Source organism: Prionailurus bengalensis, chromosome D1, assembly GCF_016509475.1.
Source record: "Prionailurus bengalensis isolate Pbe53 chromosome D1, Fcat_Pben_1.1_paternal_pri, whole genome shotgun sequence".
In the NCBI taxonomy this organism is placed as follows: Eukaryota; Metazoa; Chordata; class Mammalia; order Carnivora; family Felidae; genus Prionailurus; species Prionailurus bengalensis.
In genome coordinates this window covers 66,345,096-66,372,177 of record NC_057346.1, presented here as the reverse complement: position 1 = coordinate 66,372,177, position 27,082 = coordinate 66,345,096, and the positions used below count along the sequence as shown (strand labels likewise).

The 27,082-nt window shown below is 38.6% G+C and overlaps 1 protein-coding gene across 7 annotated transcripts in view; it reads left to right on the top strand.

Moving 5' to 3' along the window:
- Positions 1-27,082, top strand: part of DENND5A (DENN domain containing 5A) — a 119,124-nt gene that overhangs the window by 71,575 nt on the left and 20,467 nt on the right. For 3 of the 7 annotated variants that reach the window (XM_043580607.1, XM_043580605.1, XM_043580610.1), the window contains 7 exons: positions 978-1,193; positions 1,582-1,816; positions 2,230-2,379; positions 16,587-16,737; positions 17,410-17,503; positions 20,609-20,740; positions 25,784-25,936. In XM_043580607.1, the coding sequence (XP_043436542.1) occupies positions 978-1,193; positions 1,582-1,816; positions 2,230-2,379; positions 16,587-16,737; positions 17,410-17,503; positions 20,609-20,740; positions 25,784-25,936 (1,131 nt within the window). The remainder of the gene's footprint in view (positions 1-977; positions 1,194-1,581; positions 1,817-2,229; positions 2,380-16,586; positions 16,738-17,409; positions 17,504-20,608; positions 20,741-25,783; positions 25,937-27,082) is intronic. The other 4 variants (XM_043580608.1, XM_043580609.1, XM_043580611.1 and 1 more) reach the window with 2 other exon arrangements.

Sequence of the window (27,082 nt, the reverse complement as noted above, 5' to 3'; positions counted from 1 at the left end):
TGGGAGTTTTTAGACTTTAGGCTATGATGGGATTGCCTTTTTCTGGTAAACTGGTGGAGACTCTTATCAGTTTAACCATTTGGGTTTTTTGTCCTTTCCTGTTTTGGGGTAGCTTGGAGTGTCCAAGAAGTATTATATAAACATGTCCCACCTGGGGGGTGGGGAATGCTGTTAGCCTACATTTTGCTCTCAGCCTGCCCCTAGCTCCCTCATCACTCTTGAATGTTAGTCCTATGCTCTTTTGGGGATGAAGTTAGTTTTTCATTTCTTGACTTTGATGAGACTATCAGCTTTCTGTAGTTTTTTACTCATCTCTTCACCCTCCTCCATTCTCACTGTTAAATTATTTTTATAAATTATGTATAAGCAAATGGGACAATGTAATCACTTTGGCTTTTTTTTTTTTTGTAGTGAAGTGTGAAACATTTCATTTTCTTGTTCTATTTAGGTAGTAGAGCAGACTTTTTGTTTTGTTTTGTTTTGTTTTTAATTGTGGCTAAAGAGGAGCAGGGAAATATTTAGAGAGGTTGGACACAGTAAGGAAAAATTCTTAGGGAGAAAGATAAGGACAGTGATGTGGGGGAGAAAATCAAAGAGATGAAGGGAGAGCCAGAGTCTTACTCTGTTGCTTTGCATTATCATTTTCTCATTGACTTCCCAGATTCCCTCCTTTCTCTGACCCTCGAGATAAGTAGCAGCTTTTCTTCTATTGTTGAATCTCTCTCTGCCTGTAATCTTAATCTCTATTTTCATTAAGTTCCTGGGTACCTGCAAGTGGAACACCCTCATTTTTCTCTTCTGCATGTCAGAATCTCTTTCTTTTTTTCCTTCTGATGTTTTTCTCTTTTGTTTCTTTTCTCCATTTGCTGTGAAGTAAGTGACCACTGGAAGGGGGGTGGGGGTGGAACGGATGAGTTGCATTTTGGGGAGGATAAAGGAAAAGCTTATATTTTCAACTGTTGTTTGATTTTTGGTAGCTGGAAGTACGTGAAGACCCCAGCAGCAATAAGGACCTGAAGGTTCAATGTGATGAAGAAGAACTGAGGATTTACCAGCTAAACATTCAGATCCGGGAAGTTTTTGCAAATCGTTTCACTCAGATGTTTGCAGATTATGAGGTGTTTGTTATTCAGCCCAGCCAGGATAAGGAGTCCTGGTTTACCAACAGGGAGCAGATGCAAAACTTTGATAAAGTGAGTAATCCTGCTGGCGAGGTGGTGAGAAATGAGAATATGCCAGACCCTCCTGAAGATTTAACTGAAGATGAGTTTTTCTTTCATTATACATATATGCTGGAAACAGAGCTCTCTTAGGTTAAGGTGCACGTGCAGGTTGAACATCAGGATTCTGGGAAGATTGGTTGCCACAGTAGGTTACCTGAGTAAGTTTGGGCTAGTGTGTCAAAATTTCAGGATATCTGAAATTATATGAGTGTTAAAAAAAATGAAGAGATTTTGCTGTTTGCTTTTCATAAAGACCTAGGAAACTTGAGAGAAACTTTAACCTACCGGATCCCTTCGGTGTGTTGCCTTTGCTGGTCAAGGCTCTCAATGACTGTGTGTTTCCTTTTGGTCCAATCAGGCATCTTTTCTGTCAGACCAGCCTGAGCCATATCTGCCCTTCCTCTCAAGATTCCTAGAGACCCAGATGTTTGCTTCTTTCATTGACAACAAAATCATGTGTCATGATGATGATGATAAAGACCCTGTACTCCGTGTATTTGATTCTCGAGTAGACAAAATCAGGCTGTTGAATGTTCGGACACCTACTCTTCGTACATCCATGTACCAGAAGTGTACCACTGTGGATGAAGCAGGTGAGGCCTTCTTGTTGCTGTACTCTCCTCTTGGATTATGTCACTAAAGTGTCCCTGTTTCTAAATATGCCAACTTCTTTCCCTTTTTCTGCTTTACATAAATTATTCCCATTGCCTGAAATACTCTTTCCTTTTGTTTTGCCTGGCAAACGTCTCCTTTAACACTGTGTCAGTTAGGAATGGGTCCTGCTGTAATAGAGAATCTAATCAACTTTGGGTTAGACAGATGGGGGTTATTTTTCTCAAATTAGCAAGGAGTGCAGAATTGGTGGTTTTTGGTGTTAGCTCAGTTGCTCAACAATGTAATCAAGAGCTGAGATTCTACTTTTTACTCAGTTATCCACAGCATATTGACTTTTATATTCATACTTGTTGCCTCATGGTTACAAGAGGCTTTCTATGTTTACATTCAGGGCAAGAAGAGGGGAAGGTTGATGCCAGCGGTATTTTCCCTCTTGTATCAGAAAACAAAAGCTTTCCCAGAAATTCCCAACAACTTCTGTTGTCTCATAGGCTACAACCATGTTCTATGACCATCCTTAAGTGCAAGGGAGGCTGTGAAAGTGAGTATTGAACTGGGTGTGATATTACCCTGAATGATATCGGGGCTGTATTAGCGAGAAAGAAGCAGTGAATGAGTTGTGATTAGGCACTAGTTGGTGTTTGCCACAAAAACTTAGCTGAAATGTCTCTTCCTCTGTGGAGCCTTCTCTGATGACCTCAGACTGAATTCCTCCTCAGTGCTCCTGTGGTGCTTTGTTGTTGCCTCTTCTCTATAATCTCTATTCACTTGAGCTATTATGGGAACAGTTTGAGAGCAGAGACTATTTACTCATTTTCTTTCCCCTAATCTGCTAGCACATATAGATGTTAAAAGTTGTTTGCTACATGCATGATTGAAAAGACCTTTTTGTTCAGAGTCCCTGTCTAGATCAGTTTAGGTAGAAAATAGTCTCATCTGAGGTATCAGATTAAGTCATGTGTTCACTTCTTTGTGGGTTGTTGAGTGTCCTTGTTGTAGCCTTTTTGTGTATTTTGTTCATTCACTTAACAAATTGCATAATACCTATTACACGTTCAACATATGGTAAGTGCTCAGCAAATATTTACTGAGTGAATGAATGTGCCTGGCATTTTTCTAGGTTTTGAAGATAAAACTGGTGACAATTTGGACAAAGTCCTGCCTTCATCAACCTTACATTCTCTAGCCTTCTGTCTTTACCTTGTAGCTCTTGTTCTAAGCCTTTCATTAAGATGACAGTCCTCTTGGCTAATGAGGACATGTTGCCTATGCAAGTGGACTACTCTAACACAATCATTCTTGCTTTCTGGAACACATCAGGCTTCATATTCCTGAACCCTGCCTAAGGTTTTGGTCCTAGGAAGCTTGACACATTTTTACAAGAATGTGGAAACGTTTAGAGAAACATCTCCCAGGCCATCAGCTTAAATCAGGACTTCCTGATCTTTTCATATTTTGCTACCTTTGAAAATGATAATATTTGTATATGATTCACTGGAATAAAGGGAGAAGTTTGCTTATAGCTAGAGGCTATGGAGCTAGCAGCTCTAGTCACTTGAGGCCTTGCCCATCTGTCACAAGTGTCTAGGCAATCAGTTCTCAGCCCATCTCTAATCCATTTGTTGAACACCAAACACTGAAGCATGCTGATTTGAATTACTCTGGTCTCAGTTGTGACCAGGACTTGTGTCTGTTCTCATGGAATATGGAAGGAGGGTCAACTAACCCTCATTCATATGATTAATTTCAGCAAAATTGGTGTCACAGACCCTTAGGCAACTCTATGTACTCCAAATAGTCTAAACTTTTTTTAAATGTTTATTTACTTTTGAGAGAGAGAGAGAGAGAGAGAGAGAGAGAGAGAGAGAGAGATAGGCGTGAGCAGGTGAGAGGCAGAGAGAGGGAGACACAGAATTTGAAGCAGGTTCCAGGCTCTGAGCTGTCAACACAGAGCCCAACACAGGGCTTGAACTCATGGACCATGAGACCCTGACCTGAGCTGAAGTCAGATGCTTAACTGACTGAGCCACCCAGGTGCCCCTGTACTCTAAACATTCTAGAGCAGGGTTCTTGCCACTGGCCTCAGATCTCTAGCCTGGAGAACTAGTTCAGTCACCTCATTCCATCTTACACTTTAGCATCTTGAAGCAGGCTTATTGGAAAATGGTAAACACATAAATAAGGGGATACTTTTGGAGATCCTTTAAAATGCTACATTTAAAAGGGATCTCATGGGGCGCCTGGGTGGCGCAGTCGGTTAAGCGTCCGACTTCAGCCAGGTCACGATCTCGCGGTCCGTGAGTTCGAGCCCCGCGTCGAGCTCTGGGCTGATGGCTCAGAGCCTGGAGCCTGTTTCCGATTCTGTGTCTCCCTCTCTCTCTGCCCCTCCCCCGTTCATGCTCTGTCTCTCTCTGTCCCAAAGATAAATAAACATTGAAAAAAAAATTAAAAAAAAAAAAGGGATCTTGGGGCACCTGGGTGACTCGGTTGAGCATCTGACTTTGGCTCAGGTCATGATCTCACAGTTCGTGAGTTCAAGTCCCACATCAGACTTGCTGCTGTCAGCCTGTCAGCATGGAGCCTGCTTTGAATCATCTGTCCCCCTCTCTTTGCCCCTCCCCTGCTTGTGCTCTCCCAAAAATAAATAAATATTTTTAAAAGGGGAAGAAATGGGAAGATGGCAGAGCAGCATGCAGACTCAGGTTTTCTTGTCCCTAAAACACAGCTAGATTGCACCAAACCATTTTGCACATCTAGGAAATTGATCTGAGGATTAACACAACAATCTGCATAACTTGAGCCACAGAACTCAGCAAGTTCCCAGTGCGGAGAGGTGAACTGGGGGAGAGAAAAGCTGTGGAAGGTAAGAAGCTGTTTTTGCGGAGAGAGGGCAGAGAAAGAGCAATGGGGAGAGTGCGACAATTTGGGATCATGCAAGAAAAGCACTCCCCTGAAAGTAGTTGGAGAGAAAGAGAGAGAAAGAGTGAAAGCACTTGCAGGGGACTGAACAAGAAATCTGTTCCCCAGAACCATTGACAGGGAGAAAGGAGAGGGTTTCAATACCATTAGGATTCTATAAACAGTGGAGTACACAGTCTGAAATTCTGGAGCTCAGTGCCTGGCAGTGTTCTGGTGAGGAAGTAGGCGAATCCCCAGGAGCAGGCAGTGGGGTCCGAGGGGTTCATTTGCCACAGCGGAAGAAGCGGTTCCCATATATGTAGAGCATTTGGCTTTCACTCCATACAGCCTCCACACAGGCAAAGGTCCCAGTGGACCCTGGAGAGCAGTCACATTTGCTGGTATTGGGACAAAGACACCAGAGTGTGGTGAAACCTGGTGCCAGCTGTTTGTTGTGATTTGCCATAATCTCTGAACCTTGCTGCTGTGTGATTGCACAAACATTCTCTGGGGCAAGCCGGCACCCAGCCATTGCTCAGTGAGACCCTCCCCAAGTTGTAGGGGTCTCTGAAATGAGGGGTTTGAAATGCATCCCCATCTGAGGTAAAACTCTGGAGGGAGGTGCTGCCTAGCAGGCTGATGGCTTGGACATGGACAGGGTAAAGGTGGGGAGTGGACAGAGGCCTGAGAAAAAGGAAGGGTGCTTGATCATAGGTTGGTGAGAGTGCAGAGTTCCTGTGCCAGAGACTAGGGAGGTGGGTGAAGCCATTTTCATCTCTCAGGTGCATGCAAGTGCATGTGCGCCACACTGATCAATCCCAGTAAGTTAAGCAGCGCTATCTACTGGAGAATGGAGCCATTATACCACGTCCTGCCCAACTGCACCCTCTAAGCACATCCCCTAGAAGACCAGCACAAATCTCTCTGCCTGCTTAGTGTATGGACTATAGAGTGCTTCATAGTTTGAGTTTTAGAGGAAACTGGATATAACTTCATTCGGGTTTCATTATGTTTGCTGGTTCATTTATTTGTGCTGTTTTTTTCTTTGCTTCTGTCTTTGTTTAAATTTTTCTTTTTTTTCTTAGAAAAAGAAAAAAAATATTTTCTTTTTTGAAAATTAAAATTTAAAAATTTTTACTACATTTTAAATTAAATTTTTAAAATTCTATTTCATTTAATCTATTTCATTATATATATATATATTTACTTTTGAAATTTTTTGTTACCTTTTTTGTTTCTTTCCCTTTTTTCTCTATTCTGTCAAGCTTCCTTCAACAAGCAGCCCAAAATACACCTAGGATCTAGCTTCCTTTATTTGATTTTTTTGTTTTGTTTTTAATTTTTTAATTTTAATTTTGTTAATTTTTTTTCTTCCTCTAAAATTATAAAATGAAGAAATTCACCCCTAAAGAAAGAACAGGAAGAAATAACAGCCAGGGGCTTACTCAACACAGATATATCTGAACTAGAATTTAGAACCACGATAATAAGAATACTACTTGGGGTTGAAAAAAAGCCTAGAATCCCTTTCTGCAGAGATAAAAGAAATAAAATCATCAGGACGAAATTAAAAATGCTATAAGTGAGATGCAATCTCAAATGGATGCCATAATGCCAAGGATAGATAAAGCAGAGTAGCAAATCAACAATATAGAAGACAAAATTATGGAGAATAATGAAACAAAAAGGGAAACAAAGGGAAAAGGGCATGATACAAGACTTAGAGAACTCAGTGACACATTAAAAAGGAATAACATCTGAATCATAGGAGTCCCAGAAGATGAAGAGAGAAAAAAAGGGTCAGAAGGTTATGTGAGCAAATTATAGTGGAAAACGTTCTTGATCTGGGGAAGGACACAGACGTCAAAATCCAAGAAGCACAGATAACTCCCATTAGATTCAGCAAAAACCTGCCATCAGCAAGGCATATAGTCAAATTCACAAAATACACAGACAAGGAAAGAATTTAAGAAAGCAGCAAGGGAAAACAAAAGTCCTTAACTTATAAGGGAAGACAGATCAGGTTCGCAGCAGACCTATCCACAGAACCTTGGCAGGCCAGAAATGAGTGGCAAGATATATTCAACGTGCGGAATTGGAAAAATATACAGCCAAGAATTCTTTATCCAGCAATGCTGTCATTCAAAATAGAGCGATAAAAGGGCGCCTGGGTGGCTCAGTCAGTTGAGTGTATGACTTTGGCTCAGGTCATGATCTCCCAGTCTGTGGGTTTGAGCCTTGTGTTGGGCTCTGTGCTGACAGCTCAGAGCCTGGAACCTGTTTCGGATTGTGTGTCTTCCTCTCTCTGCTCCTCCCTGGCTTGCACTCTGTCTCTGTCTCTAAAAAATAAATAAACATTTAAAAAAAAAATTAAAAAAAACCCAAAAAACAAAATAGAGCGATAAAGAGTTTCCCAGACAAACAAAAACTAAAGGAGTTCATGATGATTAAACCAGCCCTGCAAGGAATTTTAAGGGGGACTCTCTGAGTGGAGAAAAGACAAAAAACCCCAAAAAGACCAAAAAGCAACAAAGACTAGAAGGACCAGAGAACATCACCAGAAACTTCAACTCTACAGGCAACACAATGGCACTAAATTTGTATCTTTCAGTACTCACTCTAAATGTCAATGTACCCTATGTCAAATGTCAAAAGACATAGGGTATCAGAATGGATAAGAAAACCAAACCCATCTATATGCTGCTTACAAGAGACCCATTTTAGACTTAAAGGCACCTGCAGATCAAAAGTAAGGGGATACAGGGTGCCTGGGTGGCTCAGTCGGTTAAGCGTCCGACTTCAGCTCAGGTCATGATCTCATGATTCCTGAGTTTGAGCCTCGCATTGGGCTCTGTGCTGACAGCTTGGAGCCTGGAGCCTGCTTCAGATTTGGGGTCTTCCTCTCTCTCTCTCTGCCCCTTGTGCATTCATGCTCTCTCTCTCTCTTAAAAATAAATAAACATTAAAAATTTTTTTTAAAAAGGTAAGGGGATGTAGAACCATCTATCATGCTAATGGTCACCAAAAGAAAGGCAGAGTAGCCATACTTATATCAGACAAGCTAGATTTAATTTTTTTATTTTTTATTAAAAAAATGTTTTTTAATGTTTATTTATTTTTGAGACAATGTGAGAGACAGAGTGCAAACAGCAGAGGGGCGGACAGAGGGAGACACAGAATCTGAAGTGGGCTTCAGGCTCTGAGCTGTCAGCCCAGAGCCGGATGCAGGGCTTGAATTCACAAACCATGAGATCATGACCTGAGCCAAAGTTGGACGCTTAACCGACTGAGCCACTCAGGCGCCCCAAGACAAGCTAGATTTTAAAATAAAGCCTGTGACAAGGGATGAAGAAGGGCATTATAATTAAGGGGTCTGTCCATCAAGAAGGCTTAACAATTGTAAACATTTATGCCCCCAAAGTGGAAGCACCCAAATATGTAAGTCAGTTAATCACAAACATAAAGAAACTCATTGATAATAATACCATAATAGTAAGGACTTCAACACCCAACTTAAAGTAATGGACAGATAATCTAAGCAGAAAATCAACAAGGAAACGATGGGTTTGAATGACATACTGGACCGGATGGACTTAAGACACTTTCAGAACATTTCATCCTAAAGCAACAGAATACACATTCTTTTTGAGTGCACTTGGAACATTCTCCAGAATAGATCACGTACTGGGACACAAATCAGCCCTCAACAAGTACAAAAAAATAGAGATCATACATTGCATATTTTCAGACCACAACACTATGAAACTCAAAATCAACCACAGGAAAAAATTTGGAAAGACCCTGAATACTTGGAGATTAAAGAACATCCTTATAAAAAATGAATGGTTAACCAAGAAATTAAAGAGGAAATTAAAAAGTACATGGAAACCAATGAAAATGAAAACATGACAGCCCAAAACCTCGGGATGCAGCAAAGACAGTCATAAGAGGGAAGCATATAGCAATCCAGGCCTTCCTAAAGAGGGAAGAAAGGTCTCAAATACACAACCTAACCTTAAACCTAAAAGAGGTAGAAAAAGAACAGCAAATAAAGCCTACAACCAGAAGAAGGGAAATAAAGATTGTAGCAGAAATCAATGATATTGAAATTAAAAAAATAAAACCCTGGTAGAACACATCAATGAAACCAGCAGCTTGTTAATTCTTGGAAAGAATTAACAGAATTGATAAACCCCTATCCAGATTGGTCAAAAAGAAAAAGGAAAGGACCCAAATAAGTAAAATTACAAACGAAAGAGGAGAGATATAACCAACACCACAGAAACACAAACAATAATGAGAGAATATTATGAGGAATTATATGCCAATAAATTGGGCAATCTGGAAGAAATGGACGAATTCCTAGAAACATAAACTACCAAAACTGAAACAGGAGGAAATAGAAATTTTGAACAGACCCATAACCAGTAAAGAAATTGAATCAGTAATTAAAAATCTCCAAACAAACAAAAGTCAGGGCTGGAAGGTTTTCCAGGGGAATTTTACCAAACATTTAAAGAAGAGTTAACACCTATTCTTTTGAAGCTGTTCCAAAAAATAAAAATGGAAGGAAAGCTTCCATACTCATTCTACGAGGTCAACATTACCTTTATTCTAAGATCAGACAAAAACCCCACTAAAAAGGAGAACTACAGAGCCAATTTCCTGATGAACATGGATGCAAAAATTCTCAACCAGATACTAGCAAATTAGATCCAACAATGCATTAAAAGAATTGTTCACTGCGATCAGTGGGGTTTATTCTTGGGATGTAGGGCTGGTTCAGTATTTGCAAATCAATCAATGTGAGTGATACATCACATTAATAAAAGAAAGGATAAGAACCACGTGATCCTCTTAGTACATGGAGAGAAAGCATTTGACAAAATACAGCATCCTTTCTTGATAAAAACCCTCAAGAAAGTAGGGATAGAAGGATCATAACTCATGATCATAAAAGCCATATACAAAAGACCCACCATTAATATCATTCTTGTTGGAGAAAAACTGAGAGCTTTCCCCCTAAGGTCAGGAACATGACAGGGGTGTCCACTCTCTCCACTGTTACTCAACATAGTATTGGAAGTCCTAGCCTCGGCAATCAGAAAACACAAAGAAATGAAAGGCATCCAAATTGGCAGGGAGGAAGTCAAACTTTCACTCTTTGCAGATGACATGATACTCTATATGGAAAACCCAAAAGATTCCACCAAAAAGCTTCTAGAACTGATCTATGAATTCAGCAACGTTGTAGGATAATAAAATCTGTACAGAAATTGGTTGCATTTCTATACACCAGTAATGAAGCAGCAGAAAGAGAAATCAAGGAATCAAGCCCATTTACAATTGCTTCAAAACCCATAAAATACATAGAATAAACTTAACCAAAAAGGTGAAAAATCTATGCACTGAAAACTATAGAAAGCTTATGAAAGAAATTGAAGAAGACACACACAAAAAAGGAGAAACATTCCATGCTCCTGAATAGGAAGAACAAATATTGTAAAAATGTCAATCTACCCAAAGCAATCTACATATTCAATGCAATTTCTATCAAAATAATACCAGCATTCTTCACAGAATACCAGCATTCTTCACAGAGATAGAACAAAGAATGCTAAATTTGTATGGAACCAGAAAAGACCCCGAATAACCAAAGCAGTCCTGAAAAAGAAAACCAAAGCTGGAGGCATCATAATTCTGGACTTCAAGCTGTATTACAAAGCTGTAATCATCAAGACAGTATGCTGCTGGCACAAAAACAGACACATCAATCAGTGGAACAGAATAGAGAACCCAGAAATGATCCCATAACTACATGGTCAGCTAATTTTTGACAAAGCGGGAAAAAATATCCAATGGAAAAAATTATGGTTGGGAAAACTGGAGCAACATGCAGAAGAATGAACCTGGACCACTTTCTTACACCATACACAAAAATAAACTCAAAATGGATGAAAGATCTAAATGTAAGACAGGAAGCCATTAAAATCCTAGGGGAGAAGACAGGAAACACCCTCTTTGACCTTAGTCTCGGCAACTTCTTACTTGACATGTCTCTGGAGGTAAGGGAAACAAAAGCAAGAATGAACTTTTGGGACCTCATCAAGATAAAAAGCTTCTGTACAGCAAAGGAAACAATCAGCAAAACTAAAAGGCAACGGATGGAATAGGAGAAGATATTTGCAAATGACATAGGGTAAAGGGTTAGTATCCAAGATCTATAAAGAACTTCTCAAACTCAGCACCCAAAAAACAAATGACCCAGTGAAGAAGTGAGCAAAAGACATGAATAGACACTTCTCCAAAGAAGATATCCAGATGGCTAACAGACACATGAAAAAATGCTCAACATCACTGATCATCAGGGAAATACATATCAAAACTACAATGGGATACCATACTTGTCAGAATGGCTAACATTAACAACTCAGGCAATGGCAGATGTTGGCAAGGATGTGGAGAAAGGGGAACCCTTCTGCAGTGCTGGTGGGAATGCAAACTGGTGCAGCAGCCACTCTGGAAAACAGTATGGAGGTTCCTCAAAAAATTAAAAATAGAACTACCCTACAGCCCAGCAATTTTACTACTAGGTATTTATCCAGAGGATACAAGAGTGCTCTTTTGAAGGGGCCCATGCACCCCAGTGTTTATAACAGTGCTATTGACAGTAGCCAAAGTATGGAAAAAGCCCACATGTCCGTTGACTGATGAATGGATAAAGAAGATGTGGTATGTATGTGTGTGTGTGTGTGTGTGTGTGTATATATATATATATATATATATATATATATATATATAATGGAATATTGGCGATCAAAAAGAATGAAATCTTGCCATTTGCAACAATGTGGATGGAACTAGAAAGTATTAATCTAAGAGAAATTAGAGAAAGACAAATATCATATGACATACATATATCATATAATATAAATTCCACATATGAGATATAAAACAGATGAATATAAGGGAAAGGAAGTAAAAATAATATAAAAACAGAGAGGGAGATAAACCATAAGAGATTCTTACATATGGAGAACAAACTGAAGGTTGCTGGAGGGGTGTTGTGTGGGGGGATGGGCTAAATGGGCAAGGGGCATTAAGGTGGACACTTGTTGGGATAACACTGGGTGTTACATGTAAGTGATCAATCACTAAATTCTATTCCTGAAGTCATTATTATACTATATGTTAACTAGGTCAGATTTAAATTAAATAAATAACAAAAATAGGGGGATCTTGATGGCAATCAATTCTACTCACCCACTAATTTTATAGATAAAGACATTCCTTTGATTCACCACTATATCTGCAAGGCCTAGAGTAGCACCTGGCACTTTTTTTTTTTTTTTTGAGAGAGAAATGGGGAGGGGCAGTGAGAGATAGGGAGAGATAGAATCTTAACCAGGCTCCACGCCCATCACTTAGCCTGATGTAGGGCTTGGTCTTACAACCCTGAAATACTACACAACCCTGAGATCATGACCTGAGCCAAAATCAAGAGTCGGACACTTAACTGACTGAGCCACCCAGGAGCCCCTGGAATTTTATATAAATGGAATCATACATTGTTTTCTTTCTTTCTTTTCTTTTTTGTCTTGCTTCTTTTACTCAGCATAATTACTTTGAAGTTCATTTATATTCTGTTTATTGCTAAGTAGTATTCCATTATATGGATATTACTGCAATTTATTTCTTTTCCTGTTGGTGGGCGTTTGGGCTATGAACAGTTTTTTTTGTTTTTTTTGTTTTGTTTTGTTTTGTTTTTTTTACATGTTTTCTTTTCCCTTGAATAAATACCTAGGAGTGGAGTGACTAGATCATGTATGACAGGGTGCCAGTGAGGGAGGGGCAGCTGTCAGCGCAGAGCCCGACATGGGGCTCAAACTCACCAACAGTGAGATCATGACCTGAGCTGAAGTCAGACGCTCAACCGAGTCACCCAGGTGCCCCTGTATGTTGACTTTTTTAAAGAAACTGACAAATTGTCTTTCACAGCACATTTTATATTCCTGCTAGCAGTGCATAAGAATTATAGTTCCTCTACATTGTTGCTAACATTTTTTTTATGGTCAGTCTTTTCGATTTTAACCCTTCTAATAGGTTTGTAGTGATATCTCATTGTGGTGTGACAATGAGATATCACTACAAACCTATTAGAATGTGTTGATTTGGGTCTTCCTGATGATTAATGATGTTGAACATTTCTTGGTCTGCTTATTTGGCATTCATTCAGTCATTCATTCATCTTTTCTGGTGAAATGCTTATTTAAATATTTCTCCCCTTTTTGGAGGTTGTTTTCTTATTGTTGAATTTTCCAAGTTTTTTATACATTCTTCATACAAGTACCTTATCAGATACATAATTTGCAAATATTTCCCCTACTCTGTGGCTTGTCTTTTCATTCTCTTAACTGTTTTCTGAAGAGCAGTGTTTAAGAAAAACAGTGCTTTTAAAATGTTGATGAGGCCTGATTTACCGTTTTAAGAAAAAATGGATCAAATCTTTAAAAAAATAAATGAGACGCCTGGTTGGCTCAGTTGATAGAGCATGTAACTCTTGATCTCAGGGTTATGAGTTCAAGCCCCACCTTGTGTGTAGAGAATACTTAAAAATAAAATCTTAGGGGCACCTTGGTGGCTTATTCAGTTAAGCCTCTGACTCTTGATTTTGGCTTAGGTCATGATCTCATAGTTCCATGAGTTCAAGCCCTAAGTTGGGCACTGTGCACTGACTACATGGAACCTGCTTGGGATTCTGCCTCTCTCTCTGCCCCTTCCTGACTCGGACTCTTTCTGTCTCTCTCAAAATAAATAAATAAACTTTAAGAGAAATCTTAAAAAAAAGAATGGGGTCCCTGGGTGGCTCAGTTGGTTAAGTATCCAACTGTTGATTTTAGCTCAGGTCATAATCTCATGATTCATGAGATCGAGGCTCACATTGGGCTCTGCACTGACAATGTGTTGCCTGCTTGGGATTCTTTCTTTCCTCTCTCTCTGACCTTCCCTACTCACACACTCTCTGTCACTCTCAAACAAACATTTTTAAAAAGGATTATACTTTTGCTATTATATGTAAGAAATTTTTGCCTATCCAAGGTCACAGATTTTTTTTTTTTTTTTTTTTTAGTGTTTATTTTGAGAGAGAGACAGAGATTGTGCATGTTCGCATGTGCATATGGGAGAGTCAAAGAGGGAGGGAGAGAGAATCCCAAGCAGGCTTCATGACCTCAGTGCAGAGCCCAGGGCGGGGCTCCATCTCACAAACTGTGAGATCATGATCTGAGTGGAAACCAAGAGTCGGATGCTTAACTGACTGAGCTACCCAGGTGCCCCACAGATTTTTTTCCCCCTCTGTATTTCTTTCTAGAAGTTTTATATTTTCAGGCTTTATATTTAAGTCTATGATCCATTTCTTGTTTTGTTTTAAGTTTATTTATTTTGAGAGAGAGAGCATGAGCAGGGGTTGGGCAGAGACCGAGATCGAGAGATGATCCCAAGCAGGCTCCAAGCTCTCAACATGGAGCCCAGTGTGGGGCTTGATCACATGAACTGGGAGATCATGACCCAAGCCAAAATCAAGAGTTGAACACTTAACCAACTGGTCCACCCAAGCCACCCCTATAATCTACTTCAAGTTAATTTTTTTAGATAGTGTAAGCTAAGGATCCAAATTCATTCTCTCCTTCTTTCTTCCTTCCTTCCTTTCTTTCTTTCTTTCTTTCTTTCTTTCTTTCTTTCTTTCTTTTTCTTTCTTTCTATTGAAATTGCCTTGAATCTGTAGACCAATTTAGGGAGAATTGATGCCTTAACATTACTGAGTCTTATGTTCCATGAACACAGCATACCTCTCCATTTATTTAGACCTTTAGTTTCTTTCAAGAGTGTTATATAGTTTTCGGTGTGCAAGTTTTGCATATCTTTTGTCAGATTTATCTTTTAAGTGTATCATTTTTTGAGATGTTATTTTAAATGGTATTGTAAAATTTTAATTTCTCATTGTTCATTGCAAATATATAGAAATACAATAGAGTTTTGTATGTTGATGTGTGCCTTGCAACCATACCATACTTTTTTCTAATTGCTTTCTGTACATCTAGCCAATTTTATACATAGATAATATCGCCTGCAAATAATGATAGTTTTACTTTTTCCTTTCCAATCCAGATGCCTTTTATTTGTTTATCTTGTCTTATTGCACTGGCTAGAACCTTTACTATAGTGTGAGACAGATATGGTGATAATGGGCAGTGTTGTCTATTCTTGATTTGGGGGGAAAGTATTTGCCGTTAAGTATGATGTTAGCTGTAAGTTTTTCAAGGGATATCTTTTATTGGTTGGTGTTTGCTTCTGTTATTAGTTTGCTGAGAGTTTTTATCAGAAGTGGATGTTGTATGTTGTCAGATGCTTTTTGTGCACCTATTGAGGTAATTATATGGTTATTAGAATTGGTTTTTTAATTTGATGAGTGATATGCATTGATTTTTGAATATGTAAATCAGCTTACATTCCTGAGAGAAACTGTATTTGGTCATGACATATTATCCTTTTTGTATATTATTGGATTAGATTTACCAAAAATTTGTTTATAGAATTTTTGCATCTGTGTTCATGAGGGCTATTGGTACATGTCTTGGTCTGATTTTGTATCAGGATAATGCTGGCTTCCAAGAATAAGTTGGGAACTATTATTTTTCTTCTCTTCAGTTTCTTGGATTATTTCTTCTTTAGAGATTTGGTAGAATTCATCACTGAAGTCATCTGGACTCGGAGTTTTTTTGTGGGAATGCTTTATAAAGCTGTTTGTTTGTTTGTTTGTGTTTATTTATTTATTTATTTATTGTTTATTCATTCAGGGAGAGAGAGCACAAGCAGGGGAGGGGCAGAAAGAGGGAGAAAGAGAATCCCAAGCAGGCTCCATACTGTCAGCACAGAGCCCAGTGTGGGGTTCAATCTCACAAAATGTGAGATCAGACCTGAGCTGAAATCAGGAGTTGGATGCTCAACTGATTGAGCCACCCAGTTGCCACAAGATTTTTAAGAAATGTTTATTTATTTATTTTGAGAGAGAGAGAGATAGAGAAGGAGGGGCAGAGAGAGGAAGAGAGAGAATCCCGAGCAGCAGCAAATTCAATTTTTAAAACATGTATAGGGCTATTCAGATTATCTATTTCTTCTTGAGTGAGCTTTTGTGGTTTGTGTTTTTCTAGGAATTTCTCCATTTAACCTATTGTTAAATTTGTTGACATTAAATTATTTGTAATATTCTGTTGTTAATATCTATAGAATCTGTAACAATGTTACCTCTCTCATTCCTGACACTGTTAATTTGTGTCTTTTTCTTTTTATGCTAATTAGTCCAACATTTTACATTAGTTTTACTGATCTTCTAAAAGAACCATTGTTTGGATTTATTAATTTTCTCTCTCTTTCATTGACTTTATTCTGGCCTTTATTGTTTCCTTTCTTGTATTTACTCTGGATTTAATGTCCATGTCCTTTTCTGGTTTCTTAAGGTGGAAGCTGAGGTCAGTAGTTTTGAGAACTTTCTTTTCTAAAATAGACATTTATTGCTGTAAATCTCCTCTCAAGTAATATTTTAATTACATATTCTGATATGTTGTGTTTTCGTATTTCTTCAGTTTCAAACTTTATTTCTCTTTTGGTTTCTTTTTTAACCCATGAGTTATATAGAAGCATGCTATTTAGTTTCAAGATGCTATTATTCATAATTGTGGTTAGAGGACATAATTGTATGATTCAAATTATCTTAAATGTATTGAAACTTATGGTTCAGAATATGGTATATTTTAGAAAATGTTTGACTTATTTTTTGTTGTTCTCATTCAGAGAAAGCAATTGAACTGCGTCTGGCAAAAATTGACCATACTGCGATTCACCCCCATTTACTTGACATGAAGATTGGACAAGGGAAATATGAGCCAGGCTTTTTCCCTAAGTTGCAGTCTGATGTGCTTTCCACTGGGCCAGCCAGCAACAAGTGAGTCAACCCCAGGGATTCTCTTATCCAGCTCCCTAACCACAGTGATGAAGGTTCTCCCATATCAGGGCCTGAGCTTGTGGAAGATGCCTGGAATTTTGTAAAGTAAATATGAAGATGACCCAGACCATCCAGGTTGTTCATTTGTTTGAACAAGAATACAGGTGACAAAGTATAATTCGCTCCTGTCTCTACTCTGCAAATTGGGATAGCTCCACATGCCCAGAAGCTACAAAAAGCCAGACTACAGATAGCTGGCAGTCATCTCTCAACTAAATCCCATACCACACCTAGCTAGCTAGCATTGTGTCTTTAATAAGTGGTGGTTGAAATAATTGGAGTCTGAACCAAAAGTAGATACCTTAGTGGGGTTGCTCTTTTTTAGTTACTTTTGGAGATGAGTGTGTCAAAGCCCAGACAGAGAAGGAGTATAGTTTTGGGTCTGCATGTGAAGTTTTTACATGTGTTTTAAGAGAGATATGTCTATGTTCCCCTGGGGAGTTTTCTCTTTCTTGCCCAGTCACTGAGCTCTCAGCTACTTTTCCTCAAGGTCTCTGAGCTATCTCTATTGATTGTTAGGTATTTTTCCCATGCCCAGCGTTATTCCCTAGACATAACCTGACCTTACTTTCTTAGTGCAATGTTCATAATTGCCTGCTTGGATTCTGTCAGGTGGACAAAAAGGAATGCCCCTGCTCAGTGGAGGCGGAAAGATAGGCAGAAGCAGCACACAGAACACCTGCGTTTAGATAATGACCAGAGAGAGGTAAGACATCTTAAGGGTGACAAACAGTGGCTCTTGACTATTCTACACTCTACTTCTCTTTCCCATTTTCATGACCTCTGATCTGATTCAAATGTCTTAGTAGTGATCTCTCCCATAAAGATGGGTTAATACTAGGGTTAGTTCCCGATACCTGATACTGGGCCTTGGTTATGACAAATCTAGGATATATGATGTTTTGCAAGTGACCGCTAGTAGGTCCTCTCCCTGAGCCAGGCCCTGTTTGCAGCCCTATCAGGAGTAATGTCCAGGCTTTCACTGTCCTTTCAGTACTCAGTCATGCATATGCTCCCTGGGGAGTGTGACAGGAAAACTCAGAAGATAAGAGTCTGAGATTTGGAAGAAATTCTTTTAAAATTTGTGAGACTTTGTGTGTGTGTGTGTGTGTGTGTGTGTGTGTGTGTGTGTAATATGGTAGAAAAAAGTTAATTCTATGAAAGTGAGAAGGAAGAAAAGCTGAACTTGGGTTAATGCTGTGAATTTCTGAAATGGGTATGGGGGACTTTTCTTCTATTTTTTGTGTATATTAATTTAAAACATAATCTTTTCTTTAAAATTTTTTTAAATGTTTATTCATTTTTTGAGAGAGAGCGAGCATATGAGGGGGGCAGAGAGAGAGAGGCACAGAATCTGAAGCAGGCTACAGGCTCTGAGCTGTCAGCATAGAGCACGACAGGGGGCTCAAACTCACGGACCAAGATCATGACCTGAGCCAAAGTTGGTCGCTTAACCGACTGAGCCATCCAGGCACCCCTAAAACCAATAATCTTGACTTTTTTTCTTAGAGAAGCAAAAGAGAGGAATGTTATTATTAGGTGCCTGGGGATTGGGGATTCCTGAACTGACCTGAGTTTACCAGCTGAGTTTCTCAGCTCTCCTATAACTCGTTCCCAGTGAAGTTTCTACTTCTAAACCTCAGGATGGAGACCCTGCCTTAGTTGCAGAGAAGTTGTAAAAATGGGGCTTCACCTTCAGAAACCTATTTCAGGAACTTCTCTTTGAGAAAAGAACCTGCAATTTGCATTTTATACATTTAAAACCTATTAAAGCATATTGTTTTCATATTAGTCTGACACCTCAGTGAATTGGAAAATAAATACTATTTTGTCTTTGCTGTTTTTTAAAGGAATAAATTAGAATTGCAAGGTATGGCGATGAATTTTTAAAAAAGGTTTATTTATTTTTGAGAGAAAGGGGGTTGGGGGAGGGCAGAGAGTGGGAGACAGAATCCCAAGCAGGCTCTGTGCTCAGTGCAGAGCCCTATGTGGGGCTTGAACTCACAAACTGTGAGATTATGTTTTGAACTGAAATCAAGTGTTGGACGCTTAACTGACTGAGTCACCCAGGCAACCCTGGCTATGAATTTTTAACTGCTGATTTATAGGATATGATTGTGCTTAGCATTGTTGTTTTTTTTTTTTTTTAATGTTTATTGGTTTCTTTTGGGTGGGGGGAGGGGCAGAAAAAGATGGGGAGGGAGAGAGAGAAACCCAGGCAGGCTTTGCACTGGCAGTGCAGAGCCCAACACAGGGCTGGATCTCACAAACTGTGAAATCATGACCTGAGCCAAAATCAAGAGTCAGGTGCTCAACCGACTGAGCCACGCAGGCATCCTTGTGCTTAGAGTTTTTGTTTGTGTGAGGGTGGAAATGAAGTGTTGAGTATTGGTGTTATTTTAGAAGTGTCCCCTGGGTCTTCCATCTCACCTCCATATTCTTTCAACAGTGTTTATTGAGCATGTTTACTTGGTCCAATCGTTGTAATAAGCACTTTGAAATATAAAGATGAGAAGGAGATAGACTTGTCCTCAGGCATACCAGTTTATTAGGGAACAAAGTCAGATACACAAATAACTTTAGTAGAATAGTCTTTTGGAAGGATCCTATGAGAGGCAAGTCAGTGTTTGATCACTGATTAGAGAAAGCAGAGGTCAGTTCTACCTGGGGTATTATTCAGCAAGACTGATGGAGCCATCATCTCTTTAAGTCTGGGAGGATGATAGGGTTTTGAGAGACAAAGAGCAGTCAAGTGGAAGAAATAAATGCAGGATCAAACACTTGGTATTTGTCTTGTAATGGAGGCTGTAGGCTGAATATTTTGGAGTAAGGAGGTACAGGAGGTAGGTAACAAACTAGGAGGCGGGTAGTCCAGGTGAGAGAATTGAAGCCTAACCTTGGGGTTGGTAGTAGGAGCAGATTGAGGGACCAGAAGGTAGAATGGACACAATTGTACTACTGGAATAAAGTCTGGGGTAAAAATATTGGTTGTGAACTTGAGATACTGAGAGGATGTCAGTGGGTTCTATGTTAAAACAAATAGTGGCCTCTGGGTGGCTCAGTTGGTTAAGATTGGACTCTTGATTTTGGCTCAGGTCATGATCTCATCATTTGTGAGTTTGAGCCCCGTGTTGGGCTCTGCACTGGCAGCGCAGAGCCTGCTTGGGATTTTCTCTCTCTCCCTCTGTCTCTCTGCCCGTCCCCTGTTCTCTCTCTCTCTCAAAATAAATAAATAAACTTAAAAAAAATAGTATATGGAGAATCACCAGCACATTGTAGAAAAGTGGAAAATGCAGTTATTATTTTAAATGTGCAGTCTTCTATTAAATGTGCAGTCTTCTTTTCTAGGCTCTAATTTAGCAAGGCTATACTTTATGGTAGTAAGGGTAGATACCTTTGAAATGGGCAGAGGAGTTAAATTCCTCTCAGCTTGTTGGAGAAAATGATTTTCTCAGTAGTACTCTGAAATTTGGGTGGGTTTGTACATTGAACTATACATGTTGCAGCCATGTGTTAGCTCTGTGTTAACCATGTGTTTTTTTTTTTTTTACCTCTTCTATCATTAAAGCAAAGGTAATTACAGTACTCATGGAATGCCTTACATCAAAGAAAACAGAACTCATGTTGTCTGTTTTTCTCTTTGCTGCAAGAGTTGTGTTTTAAACTTGCCACTCCCAACTTTGAGCATAGGAAAGAGACAATAAGAAAGTGCAGGTGGTAATAGTGCCCTCTTCAGGCTCTCATTAGTACTGGTCACCCATGGTTTGTGTGCGTAGACACAAAGAGCTTTTGATTTTTCCGTTTGCTGTAGAAGTACATCCAGGAAGCCAGAAATATGGGCAGCACCATCCGCCAGCCCAAATTGTCCAACCTTTCCCCGTCAGTGATTGCTCAAACCAACTGGAAGTTTGTAGAGGGCCTGCTGAAGGAGTGCCGCAACAAGGTGAGCCATGGTTGTGTGTGTGTGTGTGTGTGTGTGTGTGTGTGTGTGTGTGTTGTTTCCCTTGGCAGCCACGGGGAGACACATCTTGGCCCTGATCACTCTTTCTTGGCTTTAAAAATATTGTTAATATAATGGCATACTACTGATGTTGAGATTCTGTTAACTTAGAATTAGGTGTATTTGCTTTAAATAAATATACCATTAATGGAGAGCAAGCACACTTTGCTTGATATTAACATGTATTTTTTAAAACTGAAAGATAGATATAGTTTTCAATTTTAGACATCTTATACTATTTATATAAAATCCTTATAGTTGAATTGTCTTCAACAGATTAGTCTTACACACATGAAAATGTTTTTGCCTCTCTGTTTTAATTTGATAGAAGTGGTCTCATTATTTAGATACAAGAATTTACTGAGTGCCTACTGTGTGCCAGGCCAAAGTGTGTTGTGGGGATATTTTTCTCAGTTCTACAGACAGTAATTTTTTAAAGGTTTTTTTGAGGTATACTTGATACACAAAAAAATTACACACATATTTTAATGTATACATTTTGACAAGTTTGGACATACGTATACACCCATGATAATATCAACCAAAGTCAAGATGCTAAACTTATCTATCATTTCCAAAAATTTCCTTGTGTTATTTTTTTGGTTTTTGTTTGTTTCTGTGGGTAAGTATACTTAACATGAGATCTGTCTCTTAACATATTGTGAAGTGCCCAATAATCGATTGTTAATAATAGGTACTGTGTTAAAAAAAAATAGACACATAGGTAAATGGAACAGAATAGAGAGCCCAGAAATAAACCCATGACTATATGGTCAACTAATCTTTGACAAAGGAGGCATGAATATGGAATGGGAAAAAGTCTCTTCAACAAATGCTATTGGGAAAATTGGACAGCTATATGCAAAAGAATGAAACTAGACTACTTTCTTACACTATACACAAAAATAAACTCAAAATGGATTAAGTATCAAAATGTGAAACCTGAAACCATAAAACTTGAAAGAGAGCACAGGCAGAAATTTCTCTGGCATTGGCCATAGCAACATCTTTCTAGATATATTTCTTGAAGCAAGGGAAACAAAAGCAAAAATACTATTGGGACTACATCAAAATAAAAATCTTCTGTACAATAAAGGAAACAGTTAACAAAACTGAAAGGTAACAACATACTGAATGGGAGAAGATAATTTGGAAATGACATCTGATACAGGGCTAGAATATGTAAAGAACATATACAACTCAACACCAATAAAACAAATAATTCAATTAAAAATGGGCAGAAGGCATAAACAGACATTTTTCCAAAGAAAACATACAGATGGCCAACAGACATATGAAAAGATGCTCAACATCACTCATCATCAGGGAAATACAAATCAAAACCACAATGAGATATCACCTCATACCTGTTAGAATGGCTAAAATAAAAAACTCAAGAAACACCCAAGTGTTGGCAAGGATGTGGAAAAAAAGGGACCCTCGTGCCCTCTTGGTGGGAATACAAACTGGTGCAGCCACTGTGGAAAACAGTACGGAAGTTCCTCAAAAAATTAAAAATAGAATTACCCTATAATCCAGCAATTGTACTACTGGGTATTTACTCAAAACATACTCATTCGAAAAGATATATGTACCTCTATGTTCATAGCTGCATTATTTACAATAGCCAAATTATGGAAGCAACCCAAAGGTTCATTAATAGATGAATGGATAAGGAAATGGTGTGTGTATACACACACACACACACACACACACACTAGAATATTACTCAGCCATAAAAAAGAATGAAATCTTGCCATTTGCAATAACATGAATGGATCTAGAGGGTATAATGCTAAGTGAAAGAAGTCAAAGAAAGACAGATACCATATGATTTCACTCATATGTTGAACTTAAGAAAGAAACGAACAAAGAAAAAAGACAAACCAAAAAACAGAGTCATAACTATGGAGAACAAACTGGTGGTTACCAGAGGGAAGGTGGGTGGGGGGAACAGGTGAAACAGGTGAAGTGAATTAAGAGTATACTTACCATGATGAGCAAGCACTGAGTAATGTGTAGAATTGTTGAATCACTATACTGCACACCTGAAATTAATATAATACTGTTAACTATACTGGAATCAAAAAAAATAATAGATGCTATGTTGTGCAGCAGACCTCTAAAATTTACTCATCTCACATACTGAAATTTTATACTTACAGAGCAACAATTCCCTATTTCCCCCTTTTCCCCCTCTGGCAACCACCATTCTGTTTGCTTCTGTGAGTTTGACTATTTTAGATACCTCATATAAGTAGAATCATGTAGTATTTGTCTTTTTGTGACTGGCCTGTTTCACTTAGCATAATGTCCTCCTGGTTCATCCAGGTTGCTGCAAATGACAGGATTTCGTTCTTGAGCACTTGAATTGTTTCCATATCTTGGCTATTGTGAATAATGTGGCAATGATCATAAGGTACAGATACCTCTTTGAGATTCTGATTTCAGTTCTTTTGGATATATACTCAGAAGAAGGATTGTTGGATTAAAATATAATCATTCTTAGTTTTTAATATTTTAGTTATGAATGTAGTTTCTAATAAAAATAGACTTTCAACCAAGTCAGTGTACCATACTTTTTAGGACAATTCAACTAGCTTGGTCTCTACTACATCTTGTTTATTCATCAGTAGAAAAAAGATTTTCCTGCATCTTCAGTTTGTTAATGGCGGTCATTTATAGAATGAAATCAAATATACTTTCTTTTACAGAAGACATTATTGCAGTCACAAATTAGATGGATATATCAGTACTGATATTTTGAATTCAGGTATTTAAAAAAACAGCTTCTATCAGCTCACTCTGAGCCATTGGTATCCATTATTTTCCATACAATGTTGTCTTCTCTGCTATTAAGAGCATAGGTGATGCCGCCTTTCTTGAAAGAAGCCTTTTCTCTTGTCTCTGAGTTTTGTTTTCCAAGTTGAGGACATTTATTCTCAAGTTTTGAGGTGCCTGCCTAGCCAGTGACACCTTTCTTATGTCCACTGTCTGGTCCACAATGACTATGAAATACATCCCAATTTCAGAGATGTTAACATGCAGAGAAAAATGTACATAATTCGTCTAGCAGTGCCAAATGTTGGTTAGCATGTGGAGCAACAGGAGTTCTCATACTGTTGGACGTATAAATTAGTGTGACCACTTTGGAAAACGGTGTAACATTATCTAGTATTCTTCTCCTAGATCTTTTCCCTAGAGAACAGTGTAACCCAGGAGGTATGTACAAATAGTTTACAACATTCTTTGTAGTATCCCCAAACAGGAAACAACCAAATGCTAATCAGTAAGAGAATTAATAAATAAATTGTGAGTATATTCATATGTTGGAATGTTATACAGTGATGGAAATGGACAACAGCTATACCCATCAATGCGTGTGAATTTTACAAACAAAGTTTAATGAAAAAGCAGATCACAAAAGAAAACATATAGGCAAAACTAAACTACATTGTTTAGCAATGCAAATATAGGTGATAAGCATTTCTTTGCTTTTCTGTATAGTTCTGTTGTGTAGGTCAGGATAGTAGGCACTTCCAGAGTGGGAAGGTGATGAGAGAGGACACATGGAACGCTTCAAAGATATGGATGGGCAGTGTTTCATTTCTTAATTTGGGTGATGGTTGTAATAGTGTGTGTGATATATAACACACATACACATGCATACATATACACACACACATAATACAGGTATATGAGATATATTTTACAGAAAAAGTATTAAAAATAACAACACTGGAAAGAAATATGCCAAAGTATTAAGAATTGTTGCTTCTGAAAGGCAGAATTAGGGGTGATTTTCTTCCTGTTCTTTAGATTTTTGTATGTCACAAATTTATAGCATAACTAAATAAGTGTTAGTTAAGGACTTGAACTCAGTATTCATGCGGAGTTAGATTCAGAGGCCAGATCTTCTCTTTCTTTGCTGTGTGATTTTGGCAAGTTCCTTAAGTTCTCTGACCTCAGTTTCCTTATTAGTAAATTGGGAACAATAATAATACTTACTCATAGAGTTGTAGTGCTTAATACAGTGCCTGGTACACAGTAATAAAGGTTGCAATGATCATTACACAGTGTGTGTTTTTTGGTTTTTTATAATAAGCATTTGGAAATTTTACTTAAAAGTAAATCATTTGTCCTTAATTTTTGATCCCTTTGACAGGTACTTCAGATGTATTTCTAGCATTAAATACTTGAAGGTTTGTTTGGTAAGATCAGTTAAACAATGAGAATCAGAGAATCTCAGAAGTGAGCATGACCGATTTTATTTAACTTTTTTCAGTTCATAAATGAAAAAACTTAATCCAGAGTGAGGACATCACAGAAAGAAGAAGTAGGTCCAGGATCATACAGTGATTGCTGTTTTCTTATCTTTGAAACTAAACTTTAAAAATATAAGGGCGCCTGGGTGGCTCAGTCGGTTAAGCGTCCGACTTCAGCTCAGGTCACGATCTCACGGTCTGTGAGTTTGAGCCCTGCGTTGGGCTCTGGGCTGATGATGGCCCAGAGCCTGGAGCCTGCTTCCAATTCTGTGTCTCCCTCTCTCTCTGACCCTCCCCCGTTCATGCTCTGCTTCTCTCTGTCTCAAAAATAAATAAACGTTAAAAAAATATATATATATATATACATTTATTTATTTATTTACTGTGAGGGGAAGAGAGAATCCCAAGCAGGATCTGTGCTGTCAGTGCAGAGCCCAACCTGGTGCTCAATCTCCTGAACTGTGAGATCATGACCTGAGTCAAAATCAGGAGTTGGATGCTTAACCAACTGAGCTACCCAGGTGCCCCTATAACTAAACTTTTAAAGAATGTACCATAACCTGACGTACATGGTGGAGAATAAATATACTGTGTCTCTTGGTCTTGTTCATCTTGTCCTTCCCAGCCCAGCAGATGTGCTGTGCAGGTGGCCACAACCCTCTCTAGTTGCACATGATCCTGCTCACTGGGTTATCTAATCCTGCTGACTGATTCCTTGTAGACCAAGAGGATGCTGGTGGAGAAAATGGGCCGAGAGGCTGTGGAGCTAGGGCACGGGGAGGTGAACATCACAGGGGTGGAGGAGAACACCTTGATTGCCAGCCTTTGTGACCTCCTAGAAAGGATCTGGAGCCATGGGCTACAAGTAAAGCAGGTAAGGAAACTGCTGAGCAAACTGTCTTTCTGTTTTCACTGACTAGCTTTCCCATACTTCTCCAGCTGGCTGGCTTTGAAGAATGGTGCATGGCATGGTAGAGTGAGACTTGAAATAGCTAAACAAACTAATAAGTAAATAAATATGATCCAAGCTATTTTTTTTTTTTAATTTTGCTTCATAAACCTGTGTGTTTGTGAAGACATTTTTAGAGTGGCATCTTCCTTTTTGTGAATAGAGCTGAAGGCCAAATTGATAGATCCTTTTTGGCATCTGGCCCTAGTCTGGAAATGGAACACAAAAGAGAGAACTTGGAGCTCCTAAGTACCAGATGTCCTCTAAAGGTCCTTCACTGTACATTCCCAGTGGAAAAAGGTCTGTCATTAACATTTCTTTTATATGCAGATAGCTTAACTATCTAAAGATTTGAGAAAGGACTGAATGACACTAAGTTTGATTTTTACTGCTGAATACCAGAGAATTTCCTTATTTCAGAATACTCTACAATGAGTATTTGGTTAAGATGGACAACTTTTATTTTTATACATTTTTAAATTTGAGAAGAACTTGAAATCTTTTCAAAAGCAGTTTTAATATGGATAAATTAGAAAATATATGTAAGTATGTTGCAACTATTTTTTTGAGAGCCAACAGTGTCCGGCACTGTTGTAGGCACTTGAGATACCTAAGTGAACAAAACAGACCAAGATCTCTGCCCTTCTGGAGTTGTCATTGTTATGGATATAGAGACAGTTTACTACATCTGTTCTTCAAGACATTTTTCTATGCACATATACCCATATACAGTGTATATTTAAAAATTCAACTACAGTGAGATACCTTTTCACATCCGCTAGGATAACTAAAAAAAGACAGACAAAACAAGTTTAGTAAGGATGTGGACAAATTAGAACCTTCACACATTGCTGGTGGGAATGTAGAATGGTGCAGCCACTTTGGAACATAGTCTGGCAGTTCCTCAAAATGTTAAACATGGTGTTATCATATGACACAGCAAGTTTACTTCTAGCTGTGTACTCAAGAGAAATGGAAATATACGTCCATATAAAAACATGTACTCAAATGTTCATAGCAGCCTTATTCCTAATAGACCAGAAGTAGAACAATTCAAATGTCCATCAGTTG